Source organism: Gorilla gorilla, chromosome 19 (genome assembly GCF_029281585.2).
Source record: "Gorilla gorilla gorilla isolate KB3781 chromosome 19, NHGRI_mGorGor1-v2.1_pri, whole genome shotgun sequence".
NCBI classification, from domain to species: domain Eukaryota; kingdom Metazoa; phylum Chordata; class Mammalia; order Primates; family Hominidae; genus Gorilla; species Gorilla gorilla.
In genome coordinates, this window is record NC_073243.2 from 27,430,619 (window position 1) to 27,442,686 (window position 12,068).

The 12,068-nt window shown below is 40.4% G+C and overlaps 1 protein-coding gene across 3 annotated transcripts in view; it reads left to right on the top strand.

Moving 5' to 3' along the window:
• Window positions 1–5,011, top strand: part of MAP2K4 (mitogen-activated protein kinase kinase 4) — a 123,454-nt gene extending 118,443 nt beyond the window's left edge. For 2 of the 3 annotated variants that reach the window (XM_019013416.4, XM_019013417.4), the window contains 2 exons: window positions 1,015–1,060; window positions 2,324–5,011. In XM_019013416.4, coding sequence (XP_018868961.1) covers window positions 1,015–1,060; window positions 2,324–2,437 — 160 coding nt within the window. In that variant the 3' untranslated portion in view covers window positions 2,438–5,011. The remainder of the gene's footprint in view (window positions 1–1,014; window positions 1,061–2,323) is intronic. The other variant, XR_008673003.2, reaches the window with a different exon arrangement.
• The last annotated feature ends 7,057 nt before the right edge of the window (window positions 5,012–12,068 follow it).

Here is a 12,068-nt window from a genome sequence, read left to right on the forward strand (position 1 = left end):
ACTCTGCGTTGACCTGCCTTGGAATGAGGGTCTTGGATTTTTATTCACTTTTGTGGATCAGTCATTAGAGATGGACTGTCCCAGGAGGGCTAAGGTGGCTGTCTTTAGCTGTGGTAATCCTGAAGAGGCCGATAGTGAAGGGTTGTCTGCTGGCAGCATGCCCCACAGTGGAAGAATAAGTCCTTCCTTCTTAAAGAGGGAATCTACATAGCACATTGCAGTATCCATTACAGAAGGTGTGGGATATGGAAAACAGCAATGAGTTTAGAAAGAGGTGAACTATGTTACCCATATTAATTCATGTTTGATAGTAAAATATTAATTGAGGTTGGAAGGGAATGGTGATTAAGATATGGGCCAAGGTAGATGAGGTAAATATAAACAAAATGAAAATACTTTTGGCAGCTTTAATTAGGCAAGGTAGAATTCAAGGAGAAAATGTCAACAGAGCAGACATTTTTATATACTGATGTAGTCTTCAGCGAAGTTATATTGTTTTAAACTTTTGGACCAAAGAACATATCGAGATACAGAGTATAAACTTTTTTAAAACAAGGATAAATTGATAAAAATGTATATGTAATTTATCTCCCAGAATTACTTGATTGCTGGTTTCTCTTGGGTAGTGTCTGCATAAATATCTGTCTACTTATTTATTTACACTTAGAAAAGCATATATGTACACAAATAATTTTATACTTCTAAAACATTTGTATATTTAACTGTAGTATTCTGTGTAGCTATGCCATAATTTAGTCAATTTTCAAGAATTAATATTTTTTCTAATTTTTAACTAATCATCCTACACTGACTATCCTAGAGATAAATCTTCAGATTATAGACTGTCACAATTTTTTGTATGTGCTTTTACTGTGTTTAGCAGGCTGTCTGCGTTGTTACTTTGGATCTGAAGGAAAGAACTATTTCATTATTTGTAATATTTCATCTGTGAAAAGAAAAATACTTAGGCAAATGAATCTACATTTTAATAATGTTATTTTTATGTTATTTTAGCCTTACGAAGGATGAATCCAAAAGGCCAAAGTATAAAGAGCTTCTGGTGAGTGTGGGACTGTGGGGATTGTAGGTACATCCTCACCCCGGAACTCTCTTAACATGCTGGTTCACTTAGCAAGCAGTGGGCCTCTCTGTCATAAACAAACGTCTCAACTTTATTGAGTGTTTTTTGTGAATGTTTTTAAACAAAGATTTGGAAAGAGAAAATTTGCAGTTATAATTTTTCTACTAATACTAGCTAAATTCTCATGGAAAATTTTGGTCTTAACATGTTATAAAAATTACCCCCAAAGAATTCTGACTTTAAGAAGCCATTTTCCACTGCATAGTCTATTTATATGGGATGCAGCCATAAGAAAAAAATTAGTGAAAAGTTTCTGTTTATTCTGCCTTTATAAAATTCATGCAAATTTACATCGTATAGCCTATTCCCATTTCTTTGAAAGTTCTCATTCATCCCATGGAACTTGGGTGTTTTAAGCAGTCTACTGGGTATGGCATTGGTGGGGCAGGGAGAAAGTGTTGTGATCTAATAATGTGGGAATATTTTAAGAAAAGATCCATTTGTTTGTCACATTTAACTACTAGCTCTTCAAGGATGTTGTGACAAACTTATATCACAGTCCACCAGTGACTGTAAAAATATCTGGTCAACATACTTAGTCTGTAAAAGAAAACTGCTGCTAGGGATGGAGTTTTAGAAGGTGGGTTAGTGAAGCAGGTACTGGGGCCCTGGCTCTGGAGGGTACAGGGAAGAAGCTCCTGGGGCAGATTTCTCTTGGGCCTCTTTCGGTCAAAAGAATTACAGCCTTTTTGTTAAAAGGTCAAAAGAAGAGGTCAAAAGGATTGCGACCTTTTTGTAAAAAGGTCCTCCTGTTGTATATAGGAGAAATGGAGGTTGAGATTTATATTGGTGTCCCAAGAGGAATAGCGACTGGCATTTGCGTCATTCTTCTTAGCTCTTAGATGGTGTGGTGGAGGCTCCAGCTATGTTTTGTGCTGAGTGACAACTTGGCTGTCTTCCTCAACAAACCCTCCCTGGTATACAGATAAGTTTCCAGACCTCACTGCCAAGGTGGCACCTTCAAATCATTACCACGTATCCTCTCTCTAGGCATGCCCATGCCCATTAGCGTATCTGCATGGAATAAAGGCTGTACTTGCCTCTCTGAACTTGTAGTGTTGCGGTATTTCACAGCTATGTGTGGTTGGGAGCCTGGAGTTCTATGTTCTATAGAAATTGGAAAATGTTCAGTTTGGGCTGTCATACAAACTTTTGACTTTTTTGTTTTCAATTTTCTTGCAGAAACATCCCTTTATTTTGATGTATGAAGAACGTGCCGTTGAGGTCGCATGCTATGTTTGTAAAATCCTGGATCAAATGCCAGCTACTCCCAGCTCTCCCATGTATGTCGATTGATATCGCTGCTACATCAGACTCTAGAAAAAAGGGCTGAGAGGAAGCAAGACGTAAAGAATTTTCATCCCGTATCACAGTGTTTTTATTGCTCGCCCAGACACCATGTGCAATAAGATTGGTGTTCGTTTCCATCATGTCTGTATACTCCTGTCACCTAGAACGTGCATCCTTGTAATACCTGATTGATCACACAGTGTTAGTGCTGGTCAGAGAGACCTCATCCTGCTCTTTTGTGATGAACATATTCATGAAATGTGGAAGTCAGTACGATCAAGTTGTTGACTGTGATTAGATCACATCTTAAATTCATTTCTAGACTCAAAACCTGGAGATGCAGCTACTGGAATGGTGTTTTGTCAGACTTCCAAATCCTGGAAGGACACAGTGATGAATGTACTATGTCTGAACATAGAAACTCGGGCTTGAGTGAGAAGAGCTTGCACAGCCAACGAGACACATTGCCTTCTGGAGCTGGGAGACAAAGGAGGAATTTACTTTCTTCACCAAGTGCAATAGATTACTGATGTGATATTCTGTTGCTTTACAGTTACAGTTGATGTTTGGGGATCGATGTGCTCAGCCAAATTTCCTGTTTGAAATATCATGTTAAATTAGAATGAATTTATCTTTACCAAAAACCATGTTGCGTTCAAAGAGGTGAACATTAAAATATTGAGACAGGACAGAATGTGTTCTTTTCTCCTTTACCAGTCCTATTTTTCATTGGGAAGACTCAGGAGTCTGCCACTTGTCAAAGAAGGTGCTGATCCTAAGAATTTTTCATTCTCAGAATTCGGTGTGCTGCCAGCTTGATGTTCCACCTGCCACAAACCACCAGGACTGAAAGAAGAAAACAGTACAGAAGGCAAAGTTTACAGATGTTTTTAATTCTAGTATTTTATCTGGAACAACTTGTAGCAGCTATATATTTCCCCTTGGTCCCAAGCCTGATACTTTAGCCATCATAACTCACTAACAGGGAGAAGTAGCTAGTAGCAATGTGCCTTGATTGATTAGATAAAGATTTCTAGTAGGCAGCAAAAGACCAAATCTCAGTTGTTTGCTTCTTGCCATCACTGGTCCAGGTCTCCAGTTTCTGAATCTCTTTCCCTTCCCCTGTGGTCTATTGTCGCTATGTGACTTGCGCTTAATCCAATATTTTGCCTTTTTTCTATATCAAAAAACCTTTACAGTTAGCAGGGATGTTCCTTACCAAGGATTTTTAGCCCCATATCTCTCATATTCGCTAGTGTTTAAAAGGCTAAGAATAGTGGGGCCCAGCCGGTGTGGTAGGTGATAAAGAGGCATCTTTTCTAGAGACACATTGGACCAGATGAGGATCCGAAACGGCAGCCTTTATGTTCATCACCTGCTAGAACCTCTCGTAGTCCATCACCATTTCTTGGCATTGGAATTCTACTGGAAAAAAATACAAAAAGCAAAACAAAACCCTCAGCACTGTTACAAGAGGCCATTTAAGTATCTTGTGCTTCTTCACTTACCCATTAGCCAGGTTCTCATTAGGTTTTGCTTGGGCCTCCCTGGCACTGAACCTTAGGCTTCGTATGACAGTGAAGCAGCACTGTGAGTGGTTCAAGCACACTGGAATATAAAACAGTCATGGCCTGAGATGCAGGTGATGCCATTACAGAACCAAATCGTGGCAGGTATTGCTGTGTCTCCTCTCAGAGTGACAGTCATAAATACTATCAAACAATAAAGGGAGAATGGTGCTGTTTAAAGTCACATCCCTGTAAATTGCAGAATTCAAAAGTGATTATCTCTTTGATCTACTTGCCTCATTTCCCTGTCTTCTCCCCCACGGTATCCTAAACTTTAGACTTCCCACTGTTCTGAAAGGAGACATTGCTCTATGTCTGCCTTCGACCACAGCAAGCCATCATCCTCCATTGCTCCCGGGGACTCAAGAGGAATCTGTTTCTCTGCTGTCAACTTCCCATCTGGCTCAGCATAGGGTCACTTTGCCATTATGCAAATGGAGATAAAAGCAATTCTGACTGTCCAGGAGCTAATCTGACCGTTCTATTGTGTGGATGACCACATAAGAAGGCAATTTTAGTAGTGTATTAATCATAGATTATTATAAACTATAAACTTAAGGGCAAGGAGTTTATTACAATGTATCTTTATTAAAACAAAAGGGTGTATAGTGTTCACAAACTGTGAAAATAGTGTAAGAACTGTACATTGTGAGCTCTGGTTATTTTTCTCTTGTACCATAGAAAAATGTATAAAAATTATCAAAAAGCTAATGTGCAGGGATATTGCCTTATTTGTCTGTAAAAAATGGAGCTCAGTAACATAACTGCTTCTTGGAGCTTTGGAATATTTTATCCTGTATTCTTGTTTGAATTCCTCCTCTATTTAAGATATATACATGGAATCGAAGTGTTTATGTAATAGTTCTATCCTTTTGCCTGCAGGTCAGTTGTAATAAATCTAGGATGTGATGATGACTTTGTAATTTGATTTTCTGAAATCAGACCCTGAGAGGGAAAAATCTTAAATTACATTAAATTATCTGTGCATTTCACACCGGGGAAAATGACCTCCTTTTGGAAGTGTTTTATGGCTGCTTTCTTTTTCTTCTTCCTTCCCATGGCTACCCTTTTTGCTTATCCTTCTTGAAACCACAGATGTATCTGTTAAGCACAGCTTTGCTTGAACAGGTGTCACAGTCTCTTGAGTTTCTTTGTTTGTTGTCCTGACCTGCCCCAGCATTCTTAATGCTAAAGGAAGTGGGTACAGTTCTTCAACCTGTGTCATGGTGGAGAGGTACAACTTGTAAGTCTATCTGGGCCCCGTGTATGGTTTCCAGCCATGCTCTCTGCTCTTGGTGCTACAGCTGCCAGGTGAGCATTAGATGTCAGGTTAGATACTGGGTTGGAGTCACTCACTGTTACCTTAGAAGGGTAGGGAGGATTGTGGGTAGAAGACGTCTGGGGGTCAGACATGGGAGGTTTATGGATGAGAGGACAATGGAAGTGAACAAACAGCCATGGGAGCCTGAAAACTGTTGGAGAAAAGCACTTTGCGGCTCCAGCACTGAATGTATCTGCTGTACTCTACCTCCTACCAGTGATTGATCAGATAACAGATTCATTGATATTATGGTGATTCAGCACCTTACCCTTGTGCCTGCTCCTAACTGTACCTGAGATACTATTACAGAGCCAGATGTGGTATCAAACATTCCCCTGAGAGGGGTGTGAAAGCAGGAATTCTGGCCTCTCCAGCTAACCTCAGCTGCTAAGGGAAAGGGTACCCATTGGGTTTCAATACTGGCATGAGAGAGAGACTACACACTCCATGTTTCGTAGGACACTGCCTTGTATTTGTTCATCTCATTTGATTCCAAATGCATCCCACTAAAATCAAGTGGCTGTATCCCCTTTTAGATATAAGAAAACCAAGGTACGAAGAAGTGAAGTTCTGGCTCAAATAACAGTAGGGAGCAGAGCTGAGATTCAAATTCAAGGCCGTAACACGTACCCTAAGAGGTTACATTAATTTAAAAACACTGCTATTAAAGAATTGTTGTGGAGTTGAGAAGTAGAAGAATGAATATAGTTGAGGATACTCTGTTCATAAACCTGACCAGGGCCTGCTTTGTTGTTTTCAAAATGAGTTGAAGGCAGAGGTTCTGGGGGCCACAGTGGGGCTTAACATACAAAGGGATCCATACAAAGGCAACTGTGTAATTACCTTAGAATTAACTAGAGGAACTCTAGGTTGTAATTCTTAAGTGCAACACCTGAGAATTCAGTGTCATGGACTGAACGTCTCCATTAGCATGATAATGTTAATGTGGCAATCACTGAGAATGAGTAAAGTGCCCTTTCATTTATTTACTTTATTTATTTTTTATTTTTTGGACAGTTTTGCTCTTGTTGCCCAGGCTGGAATGCAATGATGTGATCTTGGCTCTGCAACCTCTGCCTCCCGAGTTCAAGCAATTCTGCCTCAGCCTCCTGAGTAGCTGGGATTGCAGGTGCACACCACCACACCTGGGTAATTTTTTCTTTTCTTTTTTTTTTTTTTTTTTTTTTTGAGATGGAGTCCCACTCTTGTCACCCAGGCTGGAGAGCAATGGCGTAATCTCAGCACACGGCAACCTCCGCCTCCCAGGTTCAAGCGATTCTCCTGCCTCAGCCTCCCAAGTAGCTGGGATTACAGGCGCCTGCCACTACACCCAGCTAATTTTTTTTTTTTTTTTTGTATTTTTAGTAGAGATGTGGTTTCGCCATGTTGGCCAGGCTCATCTCGAACTCCTGACCTCAGGCGATTCACCTGCCTCGCCCTCCCAAAGTGCTGGGATTACAAAGAGCCAGCATGCCCGACTTCCCTTTAATTGATTCGATCCAACTGTCTTAGCTGCAGGAGGATAGAGAAAGGACACATAAGGTCTTGAAAGTACCGTTGGGACACTGGTTACTTGTCTTGGCAGTGTGTAGTGATTATGTGTCTCCATCTCTTGTGCAGGGCTGTCTGCACCAGTCACATCCATTGCTCCTGGGCTTATTGCTTGGGATGTGAGGGACAGAGAATCTAAAGGCTTGGTCTTAAATGTACTGGCTTGGTTTTAAATACCTCATTAAGTGATTGAGGGAAAATGTAATCTGCAGTAATAACTCTTAGGATGAACTGTAAGAACCACATCATGGAAAATTGACACTAGACAACATTATAGAAGGAACACCTGTAGAATGGGAAACAGCTTGTCTTCTGGTAATTTAGTACAGACTGAAGTTATCTATATATCTTGGTTCTTCCCATCTTTTCGATACGTGAATATCCAGAAATTCTCATCTCAAGCCTTGAAATCATAAAGATAGTGGTTCAGTATCTGCTTTTGATAACATTTTGTTTTGTTTTTCTGATATGCCAAAGTGTATTTATACATCTTAAATGTAAAATGTAGTCCTGCTATTTAAAACTTGTTAACCCATATAGCATATAGTCACAATTCAGTAATTGTAATGCAAATTTCTGTCTGCATTTGAAATTTCTATCTACATATGCATTTTGCTAAAGAACAGTATTAAGACTTCCAGTTTTTCCTAATTCTTATACAAATTTAATGTGAACACCACTCTTCAAGGAGATAGGAAGGGTATTCTGTTGCTCCAGTCCTACACATGCGTAACAGTACTAAATAATTAGGTAATTTGCCTAAGGTAATACATCAAGAGGGTATATAGAGCTCAGGTCTCTTGATGGCTTATTGGGATTCTTTTTGTGTATGTGACAGGGTCTCACTCTTTTGCCCAGGCTGGAGCGCAGTGGCACGATCTAGGCTCACTGCAGCCTCTGCCTCCCAGGTTCAAGCAACTCTCGTGCCTCAGCCTCCTAAGTAGCTGGGATTACAGGCACCTACCACCACTCTTGGCTAATTTTTTGTATTTTTAGTAGAGATGGGGTTTCACCATGTTGGCCAGGCTGGTCTCAAACTCCTGGCCTCAACTAATCCACTCTCCTTGGCCTCCCAAAGTGCTGGGATTACAGGCGTGAGCCACCACACCTGGCTTGTTAGGATTTTTATGAAACTGTGCTTCCTGTTTGACGATGAATTACAAGGTTTAAAAGCAAAAGCTTGTTAGTTACATATGATTCCTGCCTGCTACACTTATTCTAACCCCTGGAACCATTTTCCTTTGGAAAATTGCCTTTAGCACATCATTAGAAGCAACACTACTGATCATCTGCTCACTTTTAATCCTAAATGGTATTTCACAGTTTAATTTCTTAGTTCATAAGACTTGATCTCAACCCACTTTGTTTGTAGAAAGTAAATTCATTTTCAAATCATGAACAATAGTTTCATTCAGAAGCAGAAAATGTTAAGAACTTGTTAGGATCAGTTTTTGTTCCTGAAGGTGTCAGGGCCTTTCTTTAAAACTTGCTTTCTGATAAGTCCTTTCTCTTTCACCTTCCACTTCTAATTAGGGACCAAGTTCTTTGATTATGTTTCTTAATTTTCTCTAATTCATTTTATTCCTGTCTGTTTCCATTGCCACTATCCATTCATTCCTCACCTCTGGTTTTGCTCCCTTTGGACCCATCCCCACTACTGTCCTTAGCCTTTCTAAAGTACTACTCTCATCATGTTCTTCTGCTTAAATTCCTTAATTATTCCCTGGGATATGCAAAATGAAGGCCAAACTCATGGTTTTATATGTAGTGTTATATTTAATCCTGAACACATAGGTAGGACTTATCTTCATCTTAAAGATGAGGAAATGGGCTCACTGTGATTGGTAACTTGCCCACTATTTCACAGCCAAGGAGGAATCTTGAAGGATCAAGAATAGGGCATGATAATCAATGAGTGGATAAAGAAATCGTGGTGTGTATATACCATGGAATACTACTCAGTCATAAAAAGGAATGAAGTAATGGCATTTGCAACAACCTGGATGGAATTGGAGACCATCATTCTAAGTAACTCAGGAATGGAAAACCAAACATCATACGTTCTCACTCATAAGTAAGAACTAGGCTATGAGGATGCAAAGGCATAAGAATGATACAATGGACTTTGGGGACTCGGAGGAAAGGGGAAAAGATGGGAGTAGGGTGAGGGATGAAAAACTACACACTGGGTACAGTGTACACTGCTTGGCTGATGGGTGCACCAGAATCTCACAAACCACCACTAAAGAACTTATTCATGTAACCAACCACCACCTGTTCCCCAAAAACCTATTGAAATAAAAAAACTAATAAAAATTTCTGTTAAATGTGAAAAAAGGAATAGGGCATGAATCTGAAAAGGTAGTCATATAGGAAATGGTGCGTTGTGCCAATAATGTTGAAGTTTATCTCTTAAGTGCTGGTGAGCCATATGGGATTTTAAGCAAGGAGATGGTTTGATCTGATTTGTATTTTAGACAATTCATTTCAGTGACTAGCCTAAAATGGAAGTGGGAAGACTTGGACACCAATTAGAAAACTTGTAATATTTTAGGCAAAAAATGTAAAAAGAGAGGTAAAGTGGTAGAACTGGGAATGGAGAAAAGAGAATTTTATGAGATACTTTATTGGTTCCCAATCAAAAGTGCGGGGTAAAGAAGCCTGGAATAATGTTTTCTGGTTTGAGTGGTTTGAGTTGTTTTATACCATCTGTTGCACCATTCATAACCTTTCATGGTTTACCAAATCTGCTTTGCTCTTTTATGCCTTGTTGCATAAGCTGGTTCCTTTTGTCTGGAATTCTTTTTTTTTTTTAACTTGCCTTTTGAAAGCACCTACTCACCTTTTAAGACCTTAGGTTAATGTCAGACAGTTTAGGAACCCTTTCCCAAGTCTATTCTTTGAGCTCAAGAGAACAGAATATGTATTTCTACATATATTTATGTTACATTTGATCATGTTGAGTTATGGTCATTCATACGTTTCCTTACTTGTTGGTAATTTGAAGTCAGTCTTAGTCATATTTATGATCCAGTCCTCTAGTCAGCCTAGGCTGTCATATTATGATACTGATTTTCTGTTAGAAAGGCCACATACACCTGATTTTATCACATTTGTTGAAGATGGCATTTTATTCTATTTAGCTTAGATGATTTTCCCCTAGAATGCAAAATAAATTGGATTAATGTATCCATGGCATACTTCTGTTAAATGCAAAGTGAATATGGCTTGTAATTGGGGCTATCCTACCACACAGTCAAAGGTTAGCAATCAAATTTTAGGTATTGTGTAAACAAAAGTAGTCAATTGTCAGTAGCCATTAAGAAAGTACTAGTGTGTTCCATTTCTGACAGAATGCTAGGTTATATAGTATTAACTATATAACTATATAGTTATATAACTATATAGCCGTTACTCCCAATTGGAGTAACTACACTGGCAATTACAAAATAAAAATATTTATTTTTAAATGCTTTTCTGAGCTGGCACAAAAATAAGGAATCTGTCAAGCTCCCATATAAATAGAAGCAGGGACTGTGAATTCCAACCTGCTTTTACTTTTTTCTAGAAAGTAAATCCATTTCCAAAGCATGAAGAGTTGCTTCAATTGAGGACAGAGAAAAGTTAAGAATTTGCTAGATCAGCTTTTGTGTCTGAAGATGTCAGCGCCTTTCTTTGAAACTTGCCTAACCAAGTGCCAACAAGTAAGTCTTTCATGCTGAAAGTTTCTGCTGAACACTGGGAACCTTGAGCTTTGAGGGATATCTAATAGGAAATCCTCCAATAAAGCTGAGACCCCAAAGGGCTCCATACAAATTGTAAAATAGGAAAATAAACGTTCAATTCATCTCCAACGAAAATCTGTTGGAGATGAATTGAAACATCTTTGCCTTCATCTTGGCGTATGTTGGAGGAAATTTCCAAGAATCCATAACCACAAGTCAACTTCCATGTGGGTTCATGGTTAAATTCACTATCTCTGTGGTTCAAAACCCTCAACCAGAGAATTTAAATGGACCTAGGTTGGTAGTATGTAGGTGGCCGATAGAAGCAAATAAAAATTATCTTCTGAGAAACTCTCCTTCAATTCAGGCCTCAAAGAATACTACAGGTAAGTTTCAAAGGGAAATGAATAGCTCACAGTCAAAAATCACAAACACAGAGAGAGGCCAAGATGGCTATTTGAAGCAGCTGCTGTCCATGGCACTCATGGAGAGGAATGAAAGCAGTGAGTGAATTCAGCCCCTTAACTGAAATCGCCAGGTTCTCACATTGTGACTGACTAGGCAAACAACCCACGAAGAACTGAGGAAAGAAGGGTGAGGCAATGGCCCACCAAGGAGTGGCACAGAGCCAAAGGAACCCCAATCCCCAGCCAAGGGAAGCAATGAGTGAATGTGCGACCCTGCCTGGGAAATCATGCTTCTCCCATGGATGTCTGCAATCCATGGATCAGGAGACCTGCTCATGAGCCCAGGCCACCAAGGCCTTGGGTTCAATACACAGAGCTGTGTGGAGTTCTGGCAGACTGGCCACTCAGGCACACACACAGAGACTCAGGAGTTTTACATCTGTTGTCCCCAGGATCCCTGGCAAGGTGGGAAACCCGTTTGTACATACCCTGGGGAAAGGGGCTGAATCCAGGGAGCCCAGCAGCATCATTCTGTGAGTCCAACTTCCACGGCACCTCACAAGTTAAGATCCACTGGCTTGGAATTCCAGCCCACCAATGGCAACAGGCTGGAGTCTGCCTGAGTTGGGACCATGTTCCCTGAACGGAGGGAGAGCCGCCATCTCTGCAGTTTGGTTGACTCAGCCATTTCAGCCTGATGGCTTTGGAGAATCCAGATGGTCCAGATGAGTAAGGGTCCCCCACAATACAGCACACCTGCTTTGCCAGATTGTGGCCAGACTGCTTCTTTCAGTGGGACCCCAATTCATTTCTCCTTACTGGGTGGGGCCTCCCTGCAGGAACTTCAGCCACTTTAGCCAGGGTTATATAGACAGAGCTCTGATCTCTTCCTGGGATGGAGATTCAGGGGGAGGGGTGGCCACCATCTCTGCAGATTGATCAACTCAGCTGTTCCAGCCTGATGGCTTTAGAGAGTCCAAGTGGTCTGGGCAAGGAAGAGTCCCCCCAACACAGCACACCTGCTCTACCAAAAAGCCGCAAGATGGTTTCTTTAAGTGAGTTTCT